Below are 25,383 nucleotides of genomic sequence, written 5' to 3'. Positions count from 1 at the left end.
GTGTCAAGTCCCAAATACTGTTTATTTTCCTTTAAAGACTCACATCACAAACAGATCAGTGTGTAGCTATTGCGTGAGTAGATTAAACAAACTCACTTGGTTTAATCAAAAAGAACCAAATCACATTCAACTCTGACTTCTCTTTAATCTTCCAAATGTGAATTTGATCCAATTATTCTAATTTTATAATGAAGATGTCGACGTATTATATACAGAAAATGTACCGACGTAATTTTTAAAAATGATGTAACACGAGCAGATGTTTTTTGCAATTTTGAAAACAGGTGACCATTGATCTTAACAGTGCATTTTTGCGATGAACAAACATTACATCAATGTTCTCTCTTTCACATTGTCTCAGCTTCAGTGGGATGCCATTTACAAACTGTCACAAATTAGGGGAAATATAAGAACATCCACACAGCTTCTACAGGTTGGGTGAGATATACTGTACAATAATGTACTCATTACTTCCCAGTTTTGACATTTGGAGGTCCATTACCCAGTCTGCAGTACATTTCATATGAAAACCATGTGACCTTGTAAATGATGGAAAATAACCCTACCTCATCTCAAACTAAAGAGCCACATGTTTATTAGATACAAGTATATTTAAACTTTGCAACAATTACTGTCCATAGTAAATATTTTAAAGAAATATATTTAAATGTTTTCTAGTCTGAATAACTGTTTTCATTAAAGAGCAAACAAAACCATTGACATTCATCATAATTGCACTGATTAACAATTTCTGTTGTGATTGTAGCATCGGGTACATAAAACTGTTTTTGACTTTTTCATAAAACATTGCTCCACAGTGCAACTGGTGGTCAAAGACTCCACAAGGGACCTGCAACAACTTACAGTATTTGCACCTTGACATAACCTCAGCTTTTAAGTCGATATGATGAACTTGAATGTGAATGTGAACACATTTAGCAGTTGCAGAGCAACATTATCATTCATTTTGAGTCCTGTTTTTACGTCCATCAGGCAAATGTAAGTCTAATATTGACTCTTATAGCTCTGTTTTTGGTCTCTACCAACTCCTGAGGGAAATGTCTGTCTCTTTAGCTGCTAAATGCTCCACTATGTTCACCAGCTAGTCTCTAAGTGTGTCTGCTGTTGGGTGCTGAGCAGGTAGTGTACAGTGGGTTTTTAGAGCCTTGTCACTGTAAACAGCTGCCTGCTGCGGCCGAAAACAACGCAATGAGAGCAGTGAGAGTGAACCAGAACAGTAAAGTTGCAGGCCGAACAGCTAAACAATGAGCTGAAACTCACTATAAATCTCCATAAGGGCCAAGGCGAGCTGTATTATGTATTAAACATATAGAAATTACATTTTAGGCTGAAATACTTTATTTCGTACAAGAGCAACCATTGAATTTCTTTACAATTGCGTTGACATTATTCAAAATTAAGTGAATAATTTTCATAACTAGTAAACTCTACATTAATACATCTGATTAAGTTTCGGTTGAGATTGCAGTATCAGGTACATAAAACTGTCTCTGACAGTGTGGTGAATTAGTCATTAGAATGAAATAACAGATCACTGAATTATGACTTAAGTCAGACTGAGCTTTAAAGCTGGTTTAGATTGGAATTGTTATCACCTCATGCAGTGCATTCACCCAATGTTAGGCAAACATTTGGTTCACTGTAGTAGATGCTTGTGATACATATTGTATATCTTAGAAAAAGAGACTTTTTAAGTGAAATTGAATTATATTTATGAAAACCAATGGTTAATTTCTTATTTGGATCTTTAAAAGGCAATGTGTGTTGAGTGGGCATTTAGCAGGAACCCAGCCAGGTAAACTCTAACCAGCTGAAATGACACTGAATTATTGCTTCTTCTCTCTTCACTGCTATGACTGACTACATGACAAAACATTGTTTAAAAGTTTTAAAGTATATCTGGATCCATGTGATACAATGAAGAAAACCTCTGATCAAGGAGTTTTTGTACATTTCATAACTACAGTGAATTAATTTATATGAGCGAATACATTCTGAAGTAGTACTAATCTTACTGGGTAATTCTTCATGCATTTCCTTTGAGAGGCAAAGCATGTAAGTGCACACACGAATCAGGGCAAGAAAAGTAGACAGACGGCGAGAGCTGGTAGGTTGGTTAGTTCCTGGATTCATCCGATTGGTTGGCTGAGGCGCTCACAGCTTGGCATAGTCCTTCAGGATGACCTCCAGCTTCTGACTCAGCATGATGTTCCCTCTAACCTTCAGCTTGCCAGAGAAGAACGCCTAGCAAAACAACAAGGACACACTTGAGTACATTTATTTTTTTGAGTCTCCTCTGATGTCTAGCTGGTTGGCTGTTAGTTTTTTTCAAGTACACAGGGAGTAAAAATGGGGCCAAGATGCCTGTGGCCAACACTTCATACAAATGAAAAAGCAACAAGCCAGATCTTGGGCAAAAGGGAATATGTGACCAATGGCGCTCTGGCAGCACAATAATGAAATAACATTCATATTCATGAGATTCAGAGCTGAGAGGTACAGCAGAAAAGTCTCTTTATTGGGTGAAATGAACTACTGACAATGTGCAGCGCTTTCCTCGGCTAAAATCAATCGCAGGATGGCGGTTAGGACGACCCCGGATGACAGTTAGCAGTGTGCTTTTAACTCTGCCTACTAATCTTTCTCCAGCTGCTCCTTTCATCGTCTGGAAAAGACCCTGCCTGAGGGATCTTAAGCACCGCAGCCTGCTGATGCTGTCTGTAAAGAGCACACTCACACAATGGCCTCAGATCAATATCAAGCGCTCCAGGAAGCATATAAATTCTGTACAGCAATGGCCACTCCCTGTGAACGATGACATGCTACAGACAGCGAGTAGCGTCGATTGATTACCCGCGCTGAGTACTTTCTGAACTTGGTTTGATAGATCATTGTCTTCAAGGGAGATTGAAGCGCAATTCAAAGGCACTTTCACTTTAATTAAAATGTACAAGAAGTGATTTTAACATCAGGTAAAAAATATGAGGCTTTTCAGCATTTTAGCACCTGTTGTACTGAAGTTTAGCTAAAATGCTCCCAATGTGAGCTCAAAAAGCTTTAAAGAAACATCAGTGTAAAGCAGGAGGCACTGTGTGATACACTGTTACAGTATAAATCTGGCTTTCACATCAATAAACATGCAAAAAAAAAAAAAACAACACTATTTACAGCACAGAATGTAAATAACCCTTTTGTTAAACATGCTACAGAGATTCATTGTGACTGAATAGGTCTGACTACTTGTGTGTTACCTTCTGAGGGTTGAGTTTCCCCTGCACCACCTCCATGAAGTCTTCATCCGACACTGTGATGGTCACATCCGCCTTCCCGCTGTAAGGGCCTTTATGCAAGGAGCCGCAGCCGTTCTTCAGGTCAATGGCTAGAGGAAGACAGTGGGGGGGGGGGAGCGAAGGCAGAGATACAAGATAGAATAAATCATTAACAATTGACCAGTGATTCCCTGGGTTTGTTGGCTTTGTCTGTTTTGCTTTCACAACTCATTTGTGTTCAGAGTGATAATTCAGTCCTGGTTTTAATGGTTTATTTGACAGCTTGTTAGCAAAATGTCAATCTGGGTTAAATTAACTTAAGTCTCTTCAGTGCTACACTAACACTAAGTTGATGTGTTAAGACTTAAGTGGTGGAAAATGTCAACAGCAAATTTAGTGCGAGAATCTCCAGTGAGCTGCAATATAAAAATGTAATGTTGACGGGAGGTTCATGGTGTTACAAATCCATCAGAGAATCAGTCCTGACCCTCTCAGTGAGTTGTTGCTATGGGAATTTAAATGTCAACAGTTAAGTTCAATTAATCCCACGTATATAAAATATACATAATAAATGCTCTTTATTCTGACATACCATAAACTGCCTCTTGGCTCTCCGCATAGCTTAGCATTTTAGCTTATCCATATTTTTCTTGCTTTTATCAGATGAACCTTTTATTATATTCTGTACCTGCAGTACCAGCACTTTTAATGTCTTCAATGGTCTTTATTATTATACGAATGTTTTTTATGCTACCTGACTGCAAAAAGAATTTCCTTTTGTGAGACAAAGATCTGAACCGTTCTGATATTTTCCTCACAATGCAATGACATTGAGTTTCATGTGTTTGTATAGCATTCAGTACACTTACTCCACTGTGCAGCGTTCTTGCCGTCTTTGGTGATCTCCCAGCCAAACACAGCGTTCACCTTCTTGACCAACTCTGAGCCCAAGTCTTTAATACGACGACCGATCTCTGCAAACACCAGCTCACTCTGAAGGCCTCCTCCCTACACAAAGGTAGAAATAACAGAAACACCTGTCGTAAGATATTTAGAGGTCTGTTTTCACCTCACAAATTTGTCACGTACAAATTAATTTTGTCTAAATTGTCTACAGAACTAAAAGGAAAGGAGCTTCAGGGCTCCATGAAGGAATTTGATAAAAAGGAAAAGGAGGAGGATTGTTCTTTGAATGGAGCATTTTCAGACAGACGTACTTGAGGGAGATTTTCTGGAGAAGCCTCTGATGTGCCATGTAAATCCACGTAGGCCCCAGCTAGCACGACGACATCTGTCTCCTTCACCTGGGTGAAAGAGAAGAGCGCTAATGAGAACGACACGTCGAATATTCACAACAGCACTGAAATGACAAGTCAGACTCATTTATCCACAAATGTGTTATGGTGAATGAAGTCCACTCCAATGCTAAACACTGACTTTGCATTGGATGTGAATTCTGTTGCCTTCCTTCCACATCTCAGTCTGTAGTGACTGACCGGGCATCACCGGCTTCACAAAGCGAACCTGAGAAAGAGACAGGAGATTAAGGGAGGGTGGGGGGGGATTGATGGATCTGTAATTAAATTATTTTATAACATTTAAACAGACTTGATGAATGCTCAGTAATTTATCAAGCATTTAATCTCATGTCTCCATTGTGCAAGCCTAAAACTGTAGACATCAATGGGCTTCATGCAAGCACAATTTAGAATTCTTATCCTAAACCTCTCTTACTTTTTTCCATGAACGTTGGTCGTATGAGAAGTCAGATTCACTGAATTCTCTTAATGGCACAAATTTGTTGTAAATCATTTTAACCTGATGAATTCCATCTGTTCATCTGTAGACACTGTTTCTGAGGTCTCATTTGTATAATCGACACAAATTGCCATATTAGGCTCCCTGTTCCACTCCATTTGTGGGCAAGTTATATTCACAAAAATGTCACCCAGGAGTAAAAAAAAAAAAAAAAAAAAAGAATTTCGCAGAGGTCCAAGTCTTACTGTCAGAAATCAGCAGAGGAAAACAACAGATTTAGCAGCATCTGTATTGCATTGTAAGCTACCAATGACTTGTCATCAAAGCAGAACCGTACTATGACGGAAACAAAGAGGGAATGGTTTGACATGAAGTTTGATTTATGAAAATTGTAATCGTAAGAACATTGATGAATGCTACAAATTCTCTCAAATTACTCAAATGTGCCACTGAAGAACAAACCTGTTCATACAAGTGGTCCTTGCAAGAGGCCCAATGAATCATAAAATGCAAGACATTGTTTAAATCACAAGTAATTCTTACCTTGATAGCCTTGAATCTGGAGGGGTCATTGCCGGCAAACTGCTTGAGGACGTGTCTCGCAGCGAAGCCAAATGAGCACAAGCCATGCAGAATCGGAGCCTTGAAGCCTGACCAAAGAGCATTTTTAAGTACAGCACGTTTAACTATAAATGAGATTAAACGCATAATTTGACCTAAAATCCCAGGGAAAATTTTGTCCTGACCAAATTAAATTAAGACATTTTTTAAGGAAAACGACACCCATCAAGCCACAATAGATGTACGGACTCTCACCTCCCATGGCAGCAAAGCTGGGGTCTATATGAAGAGGGTTCCAGTCTCCACTCAGACGGTACAAGGCCGCCTGTAACCGCAGGGGAAACAGATATTGTTTAGATCTATATCTAATTCATGAACCCCTGAACTTTCCTTACACAGATGTGGGATGAAATTAAATTATCATGAAGGCAATAGAAGAGATACCTAAAATAAGAATGTCTTTGAAGTGATACAGTTGCAGTCATTTAAATTGCTCAAGGGATTTAGTTTTTTTTATTCCCCTTTCTTTTTTCCTTTCTGCTGCATCATAGAGTCAGTGTTCTTTTTTTAAAACCTTGTTCAACACTTCTGCCGCATCTTCACATTTTGTCTGAAACGTTATGGTTATTTCAGAGGCACAAAACAATATGTCCTATTTTCACCCACATATTATCAATTCCACTGATTTATTCTGCAACTAAACCCACACAGACACAGACACACTCACTTGGTCTCTTGTGGTAGAATCAATCACCACAGCATCTGGTGCCCGTTTAGGTAGAGGCAGAGAAGCCTGAAGGAAATAAAACAAAATCAAACATGAGGCAGCATTAACTCCAGATGTCTTATTTTGTCCATTTTGGTAAAGTAACTCAGATATTTGAACACATACTTTGGCTTTCTCAGAGGTTCTCCTCCCTCCAAACCATCCAGCTCCGACCACAAACACGGAAAACTGGTTGTAGCAGATCAGCTCGTCGCCACTGTATGTATTTACTGTAAGGCAGCACGATTGTGGTATTCAAACTATCTCCGTGGTGAAAGTATACATACAAAGCAGTTATATCTATATATCTATCTACAGAAGTAGAGAGGTATTATCAAAAAAAAAAATCAAACACTTAACACATCAAAAGTAAAAGTACTCATAATGCAGCACAATGGCCAAATTTAATAAAGTGATCATATGTTTTTCATTTAATATTTTATTTTCCAAGTAATTAACTATTAAAAAGGTACTCTGTGGCATTTTTTGAACACTACTAGTGTTATGGAGCAGTTTTTTTAAAGTATTTTTGGGTACTTTTATGCCTTTATGCCTATTTAGTGCATATGCACGTGGATGTGCACAAGCGAGTGGAGACATGATACAGTTTCCTGCCGCCAGTTTCAGGCCTAACATTGATCGACAGGCAGCGGCAGTAACACGCCAAAGACATGTAACCAACAAAAGGCAGGCAAGAAGAAGAAGACTGCATGCTAGCAAACATGGATACTTCGCAGTGCTTAATAAAGAGGGAAATGCATTCAACTCATTTGTTGGACTTCAAGGATACACAGGAAGCAGCTAGGTAAGAAACACTGAATGTATAAACATAAAGATGTTTGTTTACACAAAGACTCCACATAGCACCTTTAAATAAATGTAGTGTAGCAAAAAACTATATTTGCCTCTGAAATGTTGAGTAGAAGTATAAAGTAGTACTTGCACTTGATGTACTTACAGTAGTTAGGTTCCACCACTGACTATTTCACATTTTTAGTCAAATCAATTTTAACTACTACTGACTTGAGGTAAATCTAGCATCAGAGAGAAACTACTACAGTTCATTTTACAGTTTTAAGTACAATGGAATCTCTATGGGCTGATGTCTCGTCGTGTTTCAGAATGCTAAACGGGCAAAAGTAACGTAATTATTAAGTTATGTTTACATGGCTTGGCAATCACTTTGAATGATACTCAACACAATTCTCGTGACATAATGTATAACAATAAAGACAGTGAAGAGAACACCCGCTTCAGCCACATTTCCTCATTACAGCACATTCATAGTAAAATTAGAGCAGGAGGAACAGCCTCACGGAAGTTGACTGTGAAGAGACAATTAGCAGCTGTCAGAAGGAATCAAATCCAGAGTCCTGTCAACATACTGGCTGGTTAATTTCATTAGGTCAATTAAAAACATAACCAGGCATAAAGACAAACAAAGCTGCTTCTGCAGGACATTACTGTGACGTGCCTTCTTACCCAGAAATAACTTTATACACACTAAACCAGTCAGCTTCTGTTCCTCGAGTGAAAGTAAAGAAATTACACTGAGCATTGAGTTTCCCTCTGTGATTCCTCAGGGAACCTCAGGTCCCATGTTATTTGTTTTAAGTCGGATTAATTATAGACCACAGTGGTTCTAATATCATCCATCTCTATGGAATTGTCAAACAAAAATATGAGCCGTTCTCAGTCCATTATTTCAATCCCTGCAGTCACAGACTGTAAATTAACTTTCATTAATTCAGCCTGAGAGGCAACGTTCAGGAAAGGACACACTAAAGGGATGAAAACAAATGAATATGGAATAAATACACTATATGATAAAAGCTGTGCACCCTTACGGGAAAAGAAACTCACCATCCAAGAGAATGACGGCTCCGGATCCTTTGTCCAAAACGTCTGCTACGGTGGCCTCAGAGGTAAGTTTACCTGAAAAGGTATTTTACTCATTTACATTTTATAATGGATTGTAATTAAGTCCTGTACATCATGTCATGCCTGTGTCTAGCCCCACTTTATGCCTCACATGTGTTATCACTATGTTTGAGTCACAGAGCTAAGCGTCCCTGACTGTTTGAAAAATCCATCAGGTCATTTAACAACACTTAGTGCAGTTTTGAAGGTATTTTTTCCACAATCTTCAAAGACTCTTAACACATCTCCTTGCTTGATTTGTACTAGAGCTGAAATGTTTAGTCAATCAATTGATAATCGATTAATTGCTTAAGATGCTTCTAGCTTTTCCAATGTGAGGATTTGCCATTTTTCCTCAACTTACATTACAATTAACTGAATATTTTTGGGTCGTTCAAACAAAAAAAGTTATTGGAAGACATCACCATATCATGTGGGAAATTAAGTGTTCATGTTCATTTTTCATTATTTTCTGATGTTTTAAAGACCTAACAACTAAACATTCAATTGAAAAATGAATTGATAATGAAAATAATCGTTAGTTGCAGCCCTAATTTCTGTAACACAAGAAAAATATTAAGGCGTCATTGTGTGTGGAAAATGGAAAGTAAACATTGATAATGACCAATATAAGTGATCATGTTTTTAATCTCTACAAATCCAGCAAGGAAATATGTCATTTCTGGCTAACATCTTTGTTGGAAATTAAAAAACACAGTCACAATTTGGCAAATAGGTTAAAAATCTTTCTTATAATGCATGAGAGGCACGAACTGGGGCCAGGCTGGTCCATATGTAGTAATTTCCCCTCAGTATGGACATCTTATTATAGGATATATAATCATACTGTTAAAAATCTCTCATTAACAGGTAAACTGGCCCAAATCAGAGATCCTATTCTTGGGGGGAATCGTGCAAATGGGCTTGCAAAGACCTGGAGAGGTACTCAGTTTCAAGTCTAAATGATGTATTAAACTCAGACTGCTCCCAGTTATATGACATTACGTGCATACAGTAACATGAATCCTGGTAGAATGATTCAGTGAGGCTTTAAAATTATGTTATTGCACTTATTATAATGTAAAATCTACAGTAATTACACTAAGTACTTGTATATAATAAATCGCATGTACTTTAATAGCAGAGAACGAAATACCTGAGGTTGGTAAAGGTTTGTAAAGCTCCAGATACTGCTCTCCATGCAATACCTGACACAAAACATTAGAACAGCTGTCATATATAATCATACAAAAGTCCTAAAGCCTCATTAGCATGAGTAATGTGTTTATTACTTCTTGTGTGCAAGACTGAAATTTACCATATGGATTCAAATATGCATATGTACACAACAGACATTTCAGTCATTATATGTATGTTTTCTAACCTGTGTAAAATCTATGTTGAGTCCAGGGACTGAGCTCAGCCCGCCACCCATCATGGCTGCCTGGGCGGGAATGACCCCGAAGGTGGGAAGGCAGCCAAAGTCTTGATGGCCTTCATACAGGAACCTACATGAAAATGTTAAGTGTTACTAAACTGCGAAAAATCACACTTTCATAAGAAAGATGTGTTTGTCAGCCTGGGGTTTAGTGTTTTAGGTAAAAGCACAGTGATTATCATTTCTTTAAGTTCAATTTCACACAGGTTGACCCCTTAGGGAAGTTACAGTCATTAGCACAAACATACACAGATACACACCTAAGATGGTCTGGGTCCTTGGTGGACATGCCGACCCCCAATGCATAGAGGACACACTGGGTGTGGGTGAAGGTGAACGTGATCAGTGGTAGTTTTTGTCCCACTGCCTCAGTCTGAGAGGAGAGGAGAGGGTTTTAGTGTTGACTCTGTCAGCTTTTTGACATAACATATTGAGGGCACGTTATCCTGTAATTTAGACAGAGAAAATGAATATTAAATTTTAAGGGTTTGCAGAAAAGTAATAAGGTTCATATCATGGTAGATTAGCTTCACAGCTCAACCCCTGAATACAAATGCTTTAATAAACACTACACATACAGTCAGAGTGAATTAATCAATCTTGCCATGCTATATAGGTGGTACATAGACACTAAGAGAATAAATAATGAATGAATCTTTGTCTATAGAGCACCTTTCAGCTATGCTAGCAGTGTGGCTCTAGGGATGGCAATGACTGTCAGTCAGACTGAAACATCTCAGCAACTATTGGATGGATTTCCATGAAATTTTGTACAGGCATTCATAGTCTGCAGATGATGAATCCTAATGACTCCTAATGATCCCTTGACTTTTCCTCTAGCGCCACCATGAGGCTGACATTCATGTTTTTATGTGAAATGTCTCAACTGTTCTAGCACCATAATCACGTATGAACTTGTTTTGACATCAGCATGTTAGCATGCCAACATTTGTATTTAGCTCAAAGCACCGCAGCGCCTAATACCTTGGATGCTCTTAGACTTGTTAGGAGACAATAAAAACAGTAAAAGCACTGAAAGAACACACTGAGGAATAATATAAATATTTTTAAAATAAATCAGCATTTTAAAGTGATTTACAACTTAATATATTATATATTGTAAGAGTCATATAAAAGAAGAAGATAGGAAAGACAGACATAAGGAGCAACTAAAAGCAAAAAAATAAAATTTAAATACAGGTAGGACACAAGATTCAATCTACAAAGCAGCAAAAAGCCTGTTTGATTTAATCTGATCTGTGGTCATCAGCAGTCATTAGTTTGAGGACCTGTGGGGTTTCACAGAGTTAAGAGGAATCAGCAGTTCAGAAATGTACTCCAGTGGCCCGACCAGGCAGAGCTTTGCAAGTGATCAGCAAAATTTTTAAACAGATCCTGAACTTGACTTGTGGCCAGGGCAGGGAGGCCAGAAATGGAGCGATGTTCGATTTGTGCTCCCACTTCGGTTCACGAGCAGCCTGAAAATGGGCTGAAACTCCTGAACATTGCAGTAATCAACAGTAATCAATACTAAGTAGTTCATAAATACTAAAAGCAGCCTAGAAAATGTTTTAATTGCAGAATGTGAAATCCCCCAAGGTTGCTAAAATCCCAAAATTCCCAGAAAAAATACAGAGGGCCTCAGTATCCTCAGTGGTAGTTACAGCACTGTTTTTGCTCTATACAAATATTGATCGTTCATTATTGTTTTGATAGTAGCAGTAGTAGTATTACAGGGTGTATTAGAAACATAGAAACACAACAAATAAACTTCCACATAGAGGACATGTGCTACTACATTAAGTGGTTGGGTCAAATGGAGCAGGAAAAGGGATGAAGGGGAAGATGATTCCTAGTGAACTTTCAAGGATATTAAATCCATCGGTACAAGCCATAGTTCAGCTGGTTCCTTTATGTCAAGTAGTATTCTTAAATCAGAGGAACGATCTATAAAGAAGTATTGCTGGCCCTCAAATCTGACTTAGTCACATTCAAATATCCTGTCATAGTAGTACAGCGGTTACTCATTTGGCATATTAACGACCACTGTGTTGAGCTATTGTTCAAGACAATATTGCTTGGCAGAATGGTGTGATTCACACTCTACATAGCACCACCTGTCAGCTGGTCAAAACTCTCTATAAAGCCTGGCCTATTTTTAAATTAAAACTGTATTTAAATGCAGAAGTGGGAAATATTCAGTTTTCTGAACCGTTCCAACATCCCTATACTGGGGATTTGATATTATATGCTCTCACACATACACACAGAGATTAAAGCTACAGTTGAGGAGCTAGAGAAAATAAAAAGCAGTGGTGGTACATGTAGGTATAAGTCAAGTTAGTCAGTTACTTGGGGTGATGAGGAAAAAAATGCCTTTATCAAGATGAAAATTAGGCTTGTAGCAAAAGTGGTTTCTTTTTAGGGGCATCCTGGTGGCCTAGTGGTTTTAAGACGTTGACCATCTAATTGCAACGTCCACGGATCGAGTCCGGCCAGGGACGTTATTAGGTCTGCTCTATACTACAGACTATTTAATAAAAGACAAAAATACCCCAAAAATATGTATTAAAACTGTTGTTTTCTTTCTTTCTTCTGCTACTTGATGTACAATTTATTTGAAATTTATTGTTACTTGAAATTAGGGCGGCAACTAACTATTATTTTAATTAGCGATTATCCAGCCAATTATTTTCTCGATTAATTGATTACTTGTTTGGTCTACAAAATGTCAGAATGGTGAAAAATGTCAATCACATTTCCTAAAGCCCAATGTGACATCTTCCTATTGATTGTTTTGTCCGACCATTAGTCCAAAACCCAAAGACATTCATTTTACTATAAATAAAACAGAGAAAAGCGGCAAATCCTCACAATTCAGAAGCTGGAATTAAGGAATGTCTGAAATGTTTGAAAAATGACAAATGATTAATCAATTATCAAAATAGTTGCAGATTTCTGTCGATTGACGAATCAATTAATTGACCAAATGTTTTAGCTCTACTTGAAAACGTGTGTATGTATGTATGTATATATATATATATATATATATATATATATATATATATATATATATATATATATATATATATATATATATATATATATATATATATATATATATATAAAAAAATATAATGATATCATTGATGTTTTCCTTTTGGCGTAGTATTACCAGAAGATGTCTTGCTGTATTTTTGATGTTTATAGTATATTGGTGTGACACGGAAATAAAAATTAACTTACTAATTAACTAATATAAATACTGTTGCCACATTTATACCTCACACGTAAATACATTTTAAACTTGGAATTCCATAAACACTCCACCAAGAGAATACAACTGCATGACACACAACCACAAGGACAAAGACACAAATGCTACTAACACACCATATGTGTGTAGCGCTACACAAATATACAAAATTCACACAAATGTAGCACAAAGCAAAGTCAGCTGAGGACACAATGGTGATGTTTGTCTTGAGGCTACATTGTGACTCTGTTCCAGATCTCCAACCCAGACAGACACACACACACACACACACCCCTGCAAGAGAAACAGTGGAGAGGACACTGATACCCGAGAGTGTACATCATTTAACATTTTAGGTACTGAATCATGATATTATTGAAGCAGGCTAGGGAGTACTATTAATGTCTCACAGGATGTAGAAGTGAGTCATATACCATTTAAAAAAAGTTCATATCTGGTTACTACCATACATAGACTTAAAGACTGAGATTCACAATGGGTACTGATATTAAAGTTAAGTTTACCAAGAAGTATTACTGAAGTTATGATGCATTTAAAACAAAAGAAACAGCAGAACACATTTTTATCCTGCGTCATGCTTCAATTTTACGCCCAACACCTTGTTAGTGTTATATGCTATTTATAGTTTGTTTTTTATTTCATTTTCTAATTTTTGTTTCTGCATGTTGGACTGAATTTGTGTCTCTTGTTTTTTTTTGTTTGTGAAGTGTGTTATTTGCAGTGGTGGAAGAAGTACTCAGATGCTTCACTTAAGTAAAAGTAACAATACCACAGTGTAAACTAGTAAACAAGTAAAAGTCCTGCATTCGAAATTCTTTCAGTGTTAAATTATGGAGCCTTCAAAGTCCCAAAAGATGATCTATTTTTTTACCTTATACATACAAGATAATTTGTACACACAAGTTATTGTCATGTGCAACAAGATAAAAAGTATTTTTTCAGGGGCTGCAGGGGCTCTCCTACTAGTTTTGTTGTGGGGCAATTTACAACTTCATTCTTATACAAGTACATGATGATACATGATAACTGAAGGACATGATAACCGAAAACACCTGTGAGGGTATGTGGGGCCTTTAATCTAAGTTGATCATATGTTTTGTATGTTACAGTAGCTAGTAACTACAGCACTTAAATATATGAAGTAAAAAGTACATCCCCTCTGAAACGCAGTTGAGTAGAAGTATAAAGTAACATAAATTGGATATACTTGAGTAAATGTACTTTCCACCACTGTTTTTTTGTAGGTTGTTGTTTGACAGAATAAAACCCAATCAGACCAAAATATCAGGTTCTGAGATATATAAGATAACATTATCAAAATATAGCCAAACACACATATTTATTCTTTCTTTTAAGAATTTTTTTGGTGGCATTTTCACCTTTTTACTGACAGTTTGACAGCGTTGATATAGACAGGGAAGATGGGGAGAGAGGAGGGTATAGCATGCATCAAAGGTCCCCAGGGACATTATGGTTATGTGGTGTATATCGTAATCACTAGGACGACCCCACTGTGCATTATTCAGTCCAGCTCTGAGTATCACGCAATTATTGCCCAATACTGATAAGCTAACCGATACATGTTGCACCCGACTCCACACTGCACTAAACGAAGCGTTCATCCTGATTAAACTTTCATTCATTAAGTATGCTTAATCAACCGTTTCTTTTACAATATGGTGACAACACAATTCAGAATGACAGTTTCTAAATATATGGGGATTTTAGACACAGTGAGGGAAGGGTTCAGTCATCTGTTTAAGTAATATTACAAATACAGATTAATCTGTTGATGTAGTCTCACTACTGCATGCTACAACTAGCTGAACAGAAAATGGGGGCTGTTTCTGTGGATAATTATTTCATGTGATACAGTTATACTTGTGTGGCTCAATGTTTTATTTAAGCAACTCAGCCATGTGTGAGCTGTAATCAGTTCACTTTCTGTGATTCAATGATAGGGAACACAGTGAAGTGAAGGAACACCCATCCAGAGTGCCGTCGCTGCACTACTGTGCTCTGACGTCTTCTGTACATCGCATTTTAAAAGATAATCTAGGTTGGCAATTGTCTGGTGTATCACCATTTCATATTTACAAGAGACAAAGTACTTATGTATGTTGTAGGAGCTTTGCTGAGGTTATTAATGTCCCTGAATAATATATAGTGTGGTGATATTGAAAGAGTCATGAGTTGCCATGTTTGAAACAGTCTGAGATTTTACAGCTCTACACTTCCAAAAGTCATTATCAACCAAACTTTACAGTCGCTACTACAGTCTCAGTAGAAGGAATGACAGAGTATAAGCAGATGAGGTGGAGAAAAACATTGATGGACATGAAGTAACAGTGGTGAAAATAAGGTTAAGAACTGCAGAGGCCAGAAAATAATAAAGGGAAAAATGACAAAAGGAGGAGGACAGGGGAATGGGATAAGTAAGATGCAGTGAGAAAACAGTGTAGGTAAAAAAAATAATAATAAAAAAAAAAAAGGGTCAGGTGTAGGAAAATTATACTCCAGACACAAAGTTGAATTCTTTCTTTGCGTATGTTTTTGGGTTTCTGCAGAGTTCACCAAGTTAAATTTTCAATTTTTTAAGGTCTTTTTAATGCCGCATAGAATTAAATCTAACACCTGTTTCACAATCACACCAGCCAAAGTATGAAAGCATGATGGAAAACCAGTATGGCCGATATGGCCTAGAACATTTAAGTTAAGTTTTTGCTAAAACTTGCCCAATATGAGTCAACAGCCTGCAATTGGATACAAATACATTTTCTAACTAACTATTACTGTGTACAGCAGGCAAGAGAAACTATTCAAGACTTTTGTAAACAAAATTTTATTTAATTTGTTTTTAGGAAACTGAATTCAATGATTTGTAAGACTTTTCAAGACCTGCAAATACCCTGTACATTACTGTCAAAGAAAAAAAGCAGTAATAGCCGCCTCTACTCACAGGATTGATCCCTGAAGGCGAGGCTGCAGCAGCTGTTGGATTCGCACAGACTTCTCCCTCCGACTCCACTCGAGACAGCACACTAATAATTGACTGTAGAGACTCTACACAAAGGTGAGAGATGACAGATGAGTGAAAGCACACCAGAAGAAGACAGTGAAATACAGGAAGATGAGGTAACAGATGAAATAATTCATCATCAGTGCCACCCATTACACCTTAGGAATGTAAATCTCTGATGCCAGAGTACATGTAGAAATCCAGAGATACTTGTATATTATGCAAATAGTGTTTGCCTCTGTAAACAAGCTTATTGACAATCCACCCATCAGCTGACTTTACCTGGGCAACAATTCTTCATATGTGGTTTAACTAATCCAGGCTAACATTGTGTTACCCGGCTGAAATTATCCTGTTAATTCTCATCTAGCTAACTTCGACTGCACTTTTTACTGCAGCTGCACATTAGTTAATCTAAAGCTGAGGAAACTACTTTCCTTAAAAAGGAAAAGTTAGACATTTTCTAAAATACACTTATTCGCTTTTTTTGCAGAAAGTTAGATGAGAAGATCAATACCACTCTTAAGTCTGTACGCTAAATATGAAGCTACCAGCAACTCTAAATCTCATTGATTAACATGTTTGTTTAATCTGTACAAAAGCAAACTGTAAAAACAACAATTTGGCATTTTATGGGGGGTTGTGCCACCAATGTTTCGTTTATCACTTACATTTTTGCACAGAGGATTTTTGTAACCTAAGTAAGCCAGCTGCTGGCGGTAGCTGCATATTTAGCCCACAGGCATGAAAGTGGTATCATCTAGCTCTCGGCAATAAAGTGAATAAGCACAATTCCTAAAATGTCGAACTTTTCCTTTAAACATATTCCCATCAAGAAATTGAGCGTATGAAGCCAAATGTATAGATCTTATAAGTAAGTTAAGTACATTTCTTACATTTAAGTGTTTAATGACAATTCTCTACAAATTGTTGTTATTAAATGGCATGTTTTCGTGCTTTATTGGTTGGATATCAGCCAGAAACTTTTAATTGAACTAAATTTGGATTGGTTCTTTATTTAAGAGTACCAATTTTATTCTATTTATACTTAAGGATGTAACTTTATCTGACTCTTTATTGTCAAGACTAAACTGCTGAATGTGGATCCTTTCATCTAAAATCATGATTATATCAACATTTCTCTACTGGTGCTAAGTTTAGGGTCCCTCACATCTGACAATTTGTTCATGTATGGAGTCCATCTTGAAGAGTCATCACCATCATTAATCCTGCACTTTTGAAGGAAAAGGCTTAAGGATTTTTTGCTCTGACAGCTCCAAAAAAATTTTAATCTCAAGTTAAATGGATCAAAGTCAAGTTAAATAGACTTCCAGGGAGATGTTAACACACAATAAGAAATTCAATCTAACACATAATGATCCAGGAGCAGCTTTAAAAATGGATGGATGGATGTGAGATCCACATGCATTAAGAATAAACATGACCACTTCTCAATTCTAATATTGGTTGTTTACATACTTAAGACTTTGAGTCCACACTGCGTGTTCTCAGTTTGCGTAAAGATTGCCTAAAAATAGAATATAAATATATCCACCCAGGTAACACAAACTATGAATACCTATCCATATTCAGTCAAAACAAACAAAAGGAAGACAGCTGAGACAATGGAGGAAAAGAAACAGAGTGAGACTAGGAAGACCGCAGCCACTAATTACCATCACTCAGTGGAAGGCAGTTACAAAACACAGGCAGCAACAAGTCTCTGTAATAAGCTACAAATGAGGAGGCACAACAAAGCCATGCTAATGAGGCCAGCTAGAGCCCTGTGGGACTGCCACCCTCGTTCAGTTAATGTTAACACCGCCGCCCTTTCTTCGAATGTACATCTGAGAGCGTGGAGAGGGATGGAGGAGGCGGAGAGAAACAATAATCAACATTTGCCACCCTCTTGTTTGCATGAGACCTTTCAGGAACAACACTAGGCTTGTTCATGCAACATTGTGTTCACCTTCACCTCTCCTCCTTTTTCGCTTGATCTCTAACACCATCTTGTCCTCGCTCTATGTTACCACACTCTCTGTAAATACAGATAAGCTGATAATAAAAGGGCTCATTTGGCTGAAAACTGACTGGCTGAGTTCATGTTGTTTCAGAAGGATCTCACTCTCACAAAAGCACAGTCAAACAGTGTGATTACATGACGACTACACTGACCATGCGCTTTTTTCTCATTCTTAATTGCAGTTCTTCACTGAAATAATGTGTTTGAGCTCTCCAAAGGTGGTGTTTTGATTATGCCTTCTGTTCCACTCCATATATAATTACTGTTTAATTATATGCATGTCCCAAATGAATATAAACACTAACAATTACAAAGTTTTCTGTTTTCTTCTCATATCCTAACAATCCTCAAATCCTAACAGTCAAACACACACTGTCACACTAAAATAGCTGTCAACAGCCCCATAACAAAGATCAAAATCTTCCTTTATTTAATTTACAAACACAATTTTCTAGCTTTCTATTTGGCTAAACAGCATTATTCTTGAAATTGGTGTGAATCACTGGAATACTGAAAAATCTGTATTGTTGACATTATAGTCTAGAAAAAAAAATTCAATACAACCTTAATACTGGGAGTATTTGACTTTACTTTAAGTTACAATTTATGGCAACTATTGCCTGCATTTTTTGAAGAGGGTTTCTGCAGGATTCATGAAGTTGAATTTACACCAATTGTTGTCCACCAACAATTGTTGAAGTAGTACGCTACACTAGACAAGTACTTTAAAGAAGCTAGAGATCTGTCCGATTGCTAAAATCCTTTTTTTAAACATGAAAGATAACTGTTGCAGAGTACCAGGGAGTTAACCTACGTAAGGCCACTTAGCAAACTGTACAATGACCATGGTTACTTCATTGGTAAGTATCAGATAGTTTTAATTAGATTCAGTGTGATCTGCAGTGATCTGCAATCTGAATCACTCTGACTCAACACAGAATGAGTTTAAGCAGACCAGCAGGGTTATGAACATCTGTGTGAAAACAGCCTTAGTAACATCTCAACTCTGAGCAGGGGTCACTGGTTTTAAGAGATATTATCATGTTCACAATGAATAAATGAACATTCAAGATAAAAGGACATGATTTACATTTTCAAGATACAGACCACAAAAAAACCTTCATCTACTATATGTTTCTTATGTATGTATGAGAGAGAGAGAGTGTGTATGTGAGTGAGTACACATGCAAGTGTAAGGGTGCATGTACAGTATGTACACTTTGTACACACAATACATGTGTTTTTGTAGGCTATTGTGTATGTGAGCGTGTATTCAATCCAATGCATTACTGACCTTGTACGCTAGCAGGCTTAGTGGCATCTGTAAAATCACAGATTTTGTCCCACTGGTCCCTGACAGCCTCAGGAGTCATGGGTTGGTTCTTCTGTCTCACAATGTGGCCCTGGGAACGCTCCCAGCGCACTGCACACACAAATAAAAGAGGTCATTGCATAGTGAAAACCACACGCATACAGTACTAGTGAACCAGGGGCTAATGAATATCATAGATGCATACAGACATTTCCTCAGGAAAAAAACAGTACTCACATTTACCAATCCAGCCTGCACCAACCTGAAAGGAGATGAAACATGAGCAGATGAGCAAACACACGGATATTAAAAAAATATTGTCTCTTTATGGAAACTGAATATATCAATGGTACATTACTGTTCTCAATGACAAAAGAAAAAAAATAGACACAAAGCTACAGGCAGCACAGTTGGAGTGAGACCGTACTAGTCTTACTGAAGAGAAAGAAAGAACGTGGGTTTTTTTCTGTATACCTCAAACAGTCCTCCATTTTCTTGACATTGTTCATGACAGAGCCAGAGGACCAAGGGAGCAACATACTCAGACTTCAGAAACGCCAAAAGGTCTAAATAAAACAAAACATATACAAATACAGTACAGCAGAGCTTCTTTTTATTACACATTTGTTATACAATTGTCCTCAAGAGCAACAGGGTGCTTCTGCTTCAGTGTATCTGTTTGGTAGTTAGTGTATCATTAAAATGATGCTGTGTTTGTTTAATGTGCTCATTTTAAAAATACTACAAGTACATGGTCTGAGTTATTAGACAGGCCTCAAGCATTTGTTCTCTTGCTACAGAGCTAACTGACATAAATTACAAGTTGCTGTTTATTCTTAACCATTTTCAAAAGGAACTATAGGTAAAAAATAATATATTATCAGCATATTATATTGTGTATAGTATGGGGGATATACCCTTAATTATATTTTTGTATATATCTAAATAGTATTAAAGTATACAATATGTGTATGATGAATCAAGATACTCTGAAATCATGCTCTTCATTTATGAAAAGCCAGACAATATACAGTATTTAAACAAAAGGAGCCTTAAGTACTAATAATATGTTCATAAACATGTTGGACTGAAGTCAAAGAAATATAGCACAGGCTTTTAATTCCCTGTATGGACAATTAAAGATTTAACACCAAATACCATATGTGCGCTGAAAATATCTGTACCCTTTGATCAACAAAATGTGGTGGTAAATGAACAGACATTCTGTTTCACTGCACTGACTTTTTTTTTTTTTTTTTTTTTTTAAGAAAAGCCTGAGTCAGTAAAAGCCAACATATGGAACCAAGTCATTTACTAAGGTGAGGCCTTCCTGTGACAGTTGGCACAGCACAGGGTGACAGATGCTACTGTAGACCAGCACGGCAGGGCAACAAAACCATTCCTTTAATCTGTCACTTAATACCCCTGTGAACAAGGCTGCAGTCACAGCACAATATGTTCATGAAGTATAGACATTTACAGATAGTAGGTTTGGTGGGTTGGAAAAACATTCCCCGGCTCATGAAATCCTTTTAAAACACAGCAGGCAATGCTAAAAATGATTGCCTTTTTAATAATAATAATAATAATACAACAACAATAATAACAACAACTTTATTTGTATAGCACTTTTCAAAAGCAGAGTTACAAAGTGCTGTACATACATATGGAGGAGTGATTTAAAATGGGGCACCAATTCTGCACACCTCATCTCCTCAGGCAAGGTATTCTAATGTATGGGAGCTAACAGCAAATGTACAGTCACCTTTAGTTTTTAACTGTGACTTTGGAACAGATAAAGTTTTGCCTGAGGTTCTCAGGCAGCACGTTTGGTCATAAGTGGACAGCAGCTCTGAGATGTAAGGGGGTGCCAAACCAGACAGGGCCTTAAAAGTGATTAAAAGCATTTTAAAATCTATTCTAAAAAGACACGGGTAGCCAATGTGAAGAAGCTAAAATAGGCATAACATGGTCACATTTTTTGGAACCGGTTAAGAGACCTGCTGCATCATGTGATGCATTTTCTATGAGTTATGAGTTGGAGGCTATGGAGAGACTCTTGGGAGAGACGTGTACCAGGAGTTGCAGTAGTCAAAGAGGATGACTTCAGATTTGTTGTTAATAAGCTGGAGAAAACTGTAAGACATCCGCTTTTTAATATCTGCTAAGAAATTCTGAAGGGTTTGTAGGCTGGTTTTGTCACTGGGTTTGAATGGCAGGTAGAGTTGCGTGTCATCGGCGTAGAAATTGAACTGAATGTTATGGTTTCGTATTATATCGCCCAGAGGGAGCATGTAAATGGAGAGAAGGATGGGACTTAAAATTGAACCCTGGGGGACACCATAGTGGGTAAGAGCCAAGGATGACACAGAATCACCTATACTAACAGAAAAATGTCTATGAGTTAGATAGGATGGGAACCACTCAAGGGAAACACCGGAAATGCCTACGAGATCCTCCAGACGATTTAAATAGTTTTTTCCTTGATTTTTGGGTTGGGTATGCGATTCTAATCCAATAAGTATGATACACATCTTTTTGTCAAATTCAGCGAATATCTCCTCATGGTCCGCTAGCTGTCAGTTCTGTGTGTGCGCTGAAAAAAACTCCAGTGTTTGTACACAGCCCTGGCTCTGTAAATGGGAAATAAAGTGGCTCGGACCAAGCCACACAACACTATTCCAGTCATTCCAGCCATGATTTGTGTGTCAGGTAACGTTAAATGACTTGCCCATGGACATTCAGCTTACTTTCTAGTTTGCCGAGATATGCTGTTGCGATGTTTGCTAAAGTAGCAGGAGAGTTGTGAATATCGCTGTCTGGAGCGGGTGTGCTGGCTCTGGGAAAAATCTCATCCTCTCTCGCTGTTAGCTTCGCAGCAGCAACTGTAGCAACAGTTTGCTAACCCACAACCTAGCTAACACTATATTACTTGCTGTCGTATATATTACTTGCTTTGTCGTTGTTTGCTCTATATCATGGTATTTGTCATGGTATTGGATTTCTCCAGAACTTCCATACCACACCTTTAAAAATCGCTGATACTGTAAATTGTCATTCTGAAGGTTGATATTTTAGTTTTTTGTTTAATATAATGTTCATATGCAACATAGAGTATCCCATGTTTATGAGCTGTTCTGATGTACATTTCATTGTGTTCACTCTGGGTGTCCAATGCTGCATTACCTTCTGTCTTAAATATTTTTAACATGAAAAATATAAATGTATGTTAGCATACTTACTCACATTTTTGTGAATATTTGGAAGCACAGCTAACAACTACAGTAAAATAAGGAGGCCAGACTGCCTGTTTAAATCAAGGGCTGACACATTAAAACTTTTAAAGCACTTTTAAAACAGCTCTTGAATATTAGATGACAAATTTGCATGTCAAACGGCAGTGCTATTGCCTCAAATTTTGAAAAATCAACATTACATAGGAATTACATTATGCAGCTGCTCTAAAAAAAAAAAAGAAAAAAAAGAAGCTGTGGTTAAATCTATTTGCCTATTTTGGCAAAAAAAATGCGTATATGTGAGAGTGCGTGTGTGCACCCACATATCTAGCAGAACACCACAGTAGGCATTATACAGACCAGTTGCTTGCAATTATGTATGTTGTTTAATCTCTCTGCTTACCTGGGGACATGACTGTCTCTGTGAGGCGTGACCCAGCAACAGGCGCAATAGTGTTGCATTGGATGTTGTACTTGCTTCCCTCGATGGCCAAGGTGTTTGCCAGCCCCAGCATGCCCAGCTTGGCAGCGCTGTAGTTGGCCTGGCCGAAGTTACCATAGATGCCTGCTGCTGAAGCCGTCATGATGATTCTGGCCACAGACAATCCGAGGCAACAAGTCAGTGACAAGCATCGGTATAGAGTAATTGGAGAGACAGACAGCACCCCTCCTGACACATATACACACACAGACACACACACACAGATAATCTGTGGTACACACTTTTCATGCATGCATAAACACACAGGAATACGCATATGTAAGCATCTAGTCATGTGACGCTAGCCCATTCTCACACACACACACACACAAAACAACTTTATCACAGATACAAAACTGCACATAATACATTTATTTGAACATTTTACAACTGTGAGCACAGGCCATATGCAGGAATAAATTCATGTATGCACAGCAGACACACAGTCTTGCACATACAATTGTCCTAGTAATTTCATGCAGAACGTACACCAACACAATTCATTCTCTAACTGGGATAGAAGGCCTGAACTTCAGGATTAGTTAATGTTACGTAGCTAACCTCAAGTTATCTGCCAGGTGAGAGTAAAGTTTACAATATAATTTTGAATATAAGCAAAAAGAATTAAGTCCTGGTGCTTTCCTTCACTTCCCTCCTCTAGCAAGCACAGGAGAAAACACCCCTACTCTCAAGAGAATGTAGACATAAATCAGAGCAATCAGAAACAAATTTTACTGCGGGCAGCATGAGGGTGAATATATTTGCAAAACCCAGAAGAAATTGGAAGGAAATATTGACAGCCTTTAACCCTCCTTTCACATTTATTGAAATAAAACACCTTGTTCACACTATTTATAGAGGCAACTGGAAAGCTTCTACTGATAATTTTAACCCTTTACAGAAAAAAAAAATTAGGTTACATACAAACATACATCATTTCTGAAATGATCGTGATTATTCTGTTTGTCTCTATAAAATTAGGGAATATTTTCACATCAAAACCTTGATATAAAACCAACTGCATTATTTGCAACTGTTTTCTTCTCTGCTCTGTTCAATAATAAGCCCTTCTTGAGCTCAATGCAGTGAAACCTTCTGCAAAATGCTGCTTCAGTGTTTATGAACCACTGTCTTCCCCCATTTATGTAGAACACCTTGTGTGCACTTGTGAAGGGCATCTGCTACCTGGAGTAACACGGGAGCAAAGCTGGTTGTGCGACCTTCTTCTGCAAATTATAATTCAAAACATGCAAACCTCAATAGGCCTTTTTCACAGCACACATTTTTACTTGTCATGGCAGCAAAAGCGCAGGTGTTCAGTTTAGTTCCAGGACGCAGCCATCGTTAATGTTATTAGTTGCACCTGTGTTTGGCAAGTCAAAATGCCTTATGTAAGAAAGGCCTGTTAACAAATCTTCCATAAGGGACTGCTTGCTCCTTAAAAACATGACCAATACATATCAGCATACATCTTCACTGCTTCAAGTCAATATAACTTATCCACTGAATATTTCGCTTCTCATTCAAGAGGCTTCTCCAGAGGTGAAGAATCTTGAGTGGCACCTTCAACTCTACAACTTCAAACCAGTGGATATTTGAAGTTTGTATGCTGTACTACTTGGAAGAATAAAATGAGCCTGCATAGACGTCTTTGCTGCTTCTTGTAGAGTCATCAATTTAAATAGTGCTCAAATTGTTCAGAGATTAACCTACAGCACAGCATAACCAAATTAACTAATTTCCTTCACTCTTCTGTGATTTACATATTTATATCAAATATGCTGTCTTGGGCTTTCACTAGTTTGCAGATTTTTTCATTGCACACCAGAAACCATTGGAGCAAGATATATTAAGGGGTATCAAGTCACTAAAGTCAGAATCCGTGACTGACTGTATATATATATATATATATATATATATATATATATATATATATACACACACACACATTTTGAGTATCTTTGGTAGTTTAGCTGAATCTGGCCTTATCACACAGCATTTTATATCATACTAATATCTTAGTCCAGCAATGGTCTGTCTGCAGAGGATACTGTAACTTTGTTGTATCTAAAAAAAAAATAAATAAAAAAAAAACGCAATAGTTTTTAGCCACCTCACTAGCTGGGCTCCTCACCTGCCAAACTTTTGGTTTTTCATATGGTTCCAGGCAGCTCGAGTTACCAAGAAGGAGCCTCTCAAATGAACTCTTTGAATCAGGTCTGAAATGGAGAGTAAGAGCAATGACACAGCATATGTACATTAGGGCTGTCAACGAATATTCTAAATTCAATTATATAATCGA

General features: G+C 37.5%; 1 protein-coding gene across 1 annotated transcript in view; it reads right to left on the bottom strand.

Moving 5' to 3' along the window:
- Positions 1 to 3: 3 nt before the first annotated feature.
- hsd17b4 (hydroxysteroid (17-beta) dehydrogenase 4) overlaps positions 4 to 25,383 on the bottom strand; it is a 29,031-nt gene continuing 3,651 nt past the window's right edge. Inside the window, exons 7-25 of the mRNA XM_044197901.1 lie at positions 25,216 to 25,300; positions 23,004 to 23,191; positions 19,839 to 19,930; positions 19,602 to 19,626; positions 19,347 to 19,475; positions 15,970 to 16,073; positions 9,994 to 10,106; positions 9,680 to 9,803; positions 9,452 to 9,503; positions 8,239 to 8,310; positions 6,502 to 6,605; positions 6,337 to 6,402; positions 5,865 to 5,934; positions 5,592 to 5,698; positions 4,728 to 4,814; positions 4,508 to 4,594; positions 4,160 to 4,298; positions 3,273 to 3,400; positions 4 to 2,265 (exon numbers count right to left, since the gene is read on the bottom strand). Coding sequence (XP_044053836.1) covers positions 2,176 to 2,265; positions 3,273 to 3,400; positions 4,160 to 4,298; positions 4,508 to 4,594; positions 4,728 to 4,814; positions 5,592 to 5,698; positions 5,865 to 5,934; positions 6,337 to 6,402; positions 6,502 to 6,605; positions 8,239 to 8,310; positions 9,452 to 9,503; positions 9,680 to 9,803; positions 9,994 to 10,106; positions 15,970 to 16,073; positions 19,347 to 19,475; positions 19,602 to 19,626; positions 19,839 to 19,930; positions 23,004 to 23,191; positions 25,216 to 25,300 — 1,862 coding nt within the window. The 3' untranslated portion in view covers positions 4 to 2,175. The remainder of the gene's footprint in view (positions 2,266 to 3,272; positions 3,401 to 4,159; positions 4,299 to 4,507; positions 4,595 to 4,727; positions 4,815 to 5,591; positions 5,699 to 5,864; positions 5,935 to 6,336; positions 6,403 to 6,501; positions 6,606 to 8,238; positions 8,311 to 9,451; positions 9,504 to 9,679; positions 9,804 to 9,993; positions 10,107 to 15,969; positions 16,074 to 19,346; positions 19,476 to 19,601; positions 19,627 to 19,838; positions 19,931 to 23,003; positions 23,192 to 25,215; positions 25,301 to 25,383) is intronic.

Source organism: Siniperca chuatsi, linkage group LG5 (genome assembly GCF_020085105.1).
Source record: "Siniperca chuatsi isolate FFG_IHB_CAS linkage group LG5, ASM2008510v1, whole genome shotgun sequence".
Lineage (NCBI taxonomy): Eukaryota > Metazoa > Chordata > Actinopteri > Centrarchiformes > Sinipercidae > Siniperca > Siniperca chuatsi.
The sequence above is the reverse complement of the archived record's forward strand: the minus strand, read 5'-3'. Positions and strand labels throughout refer to the sequence as shown.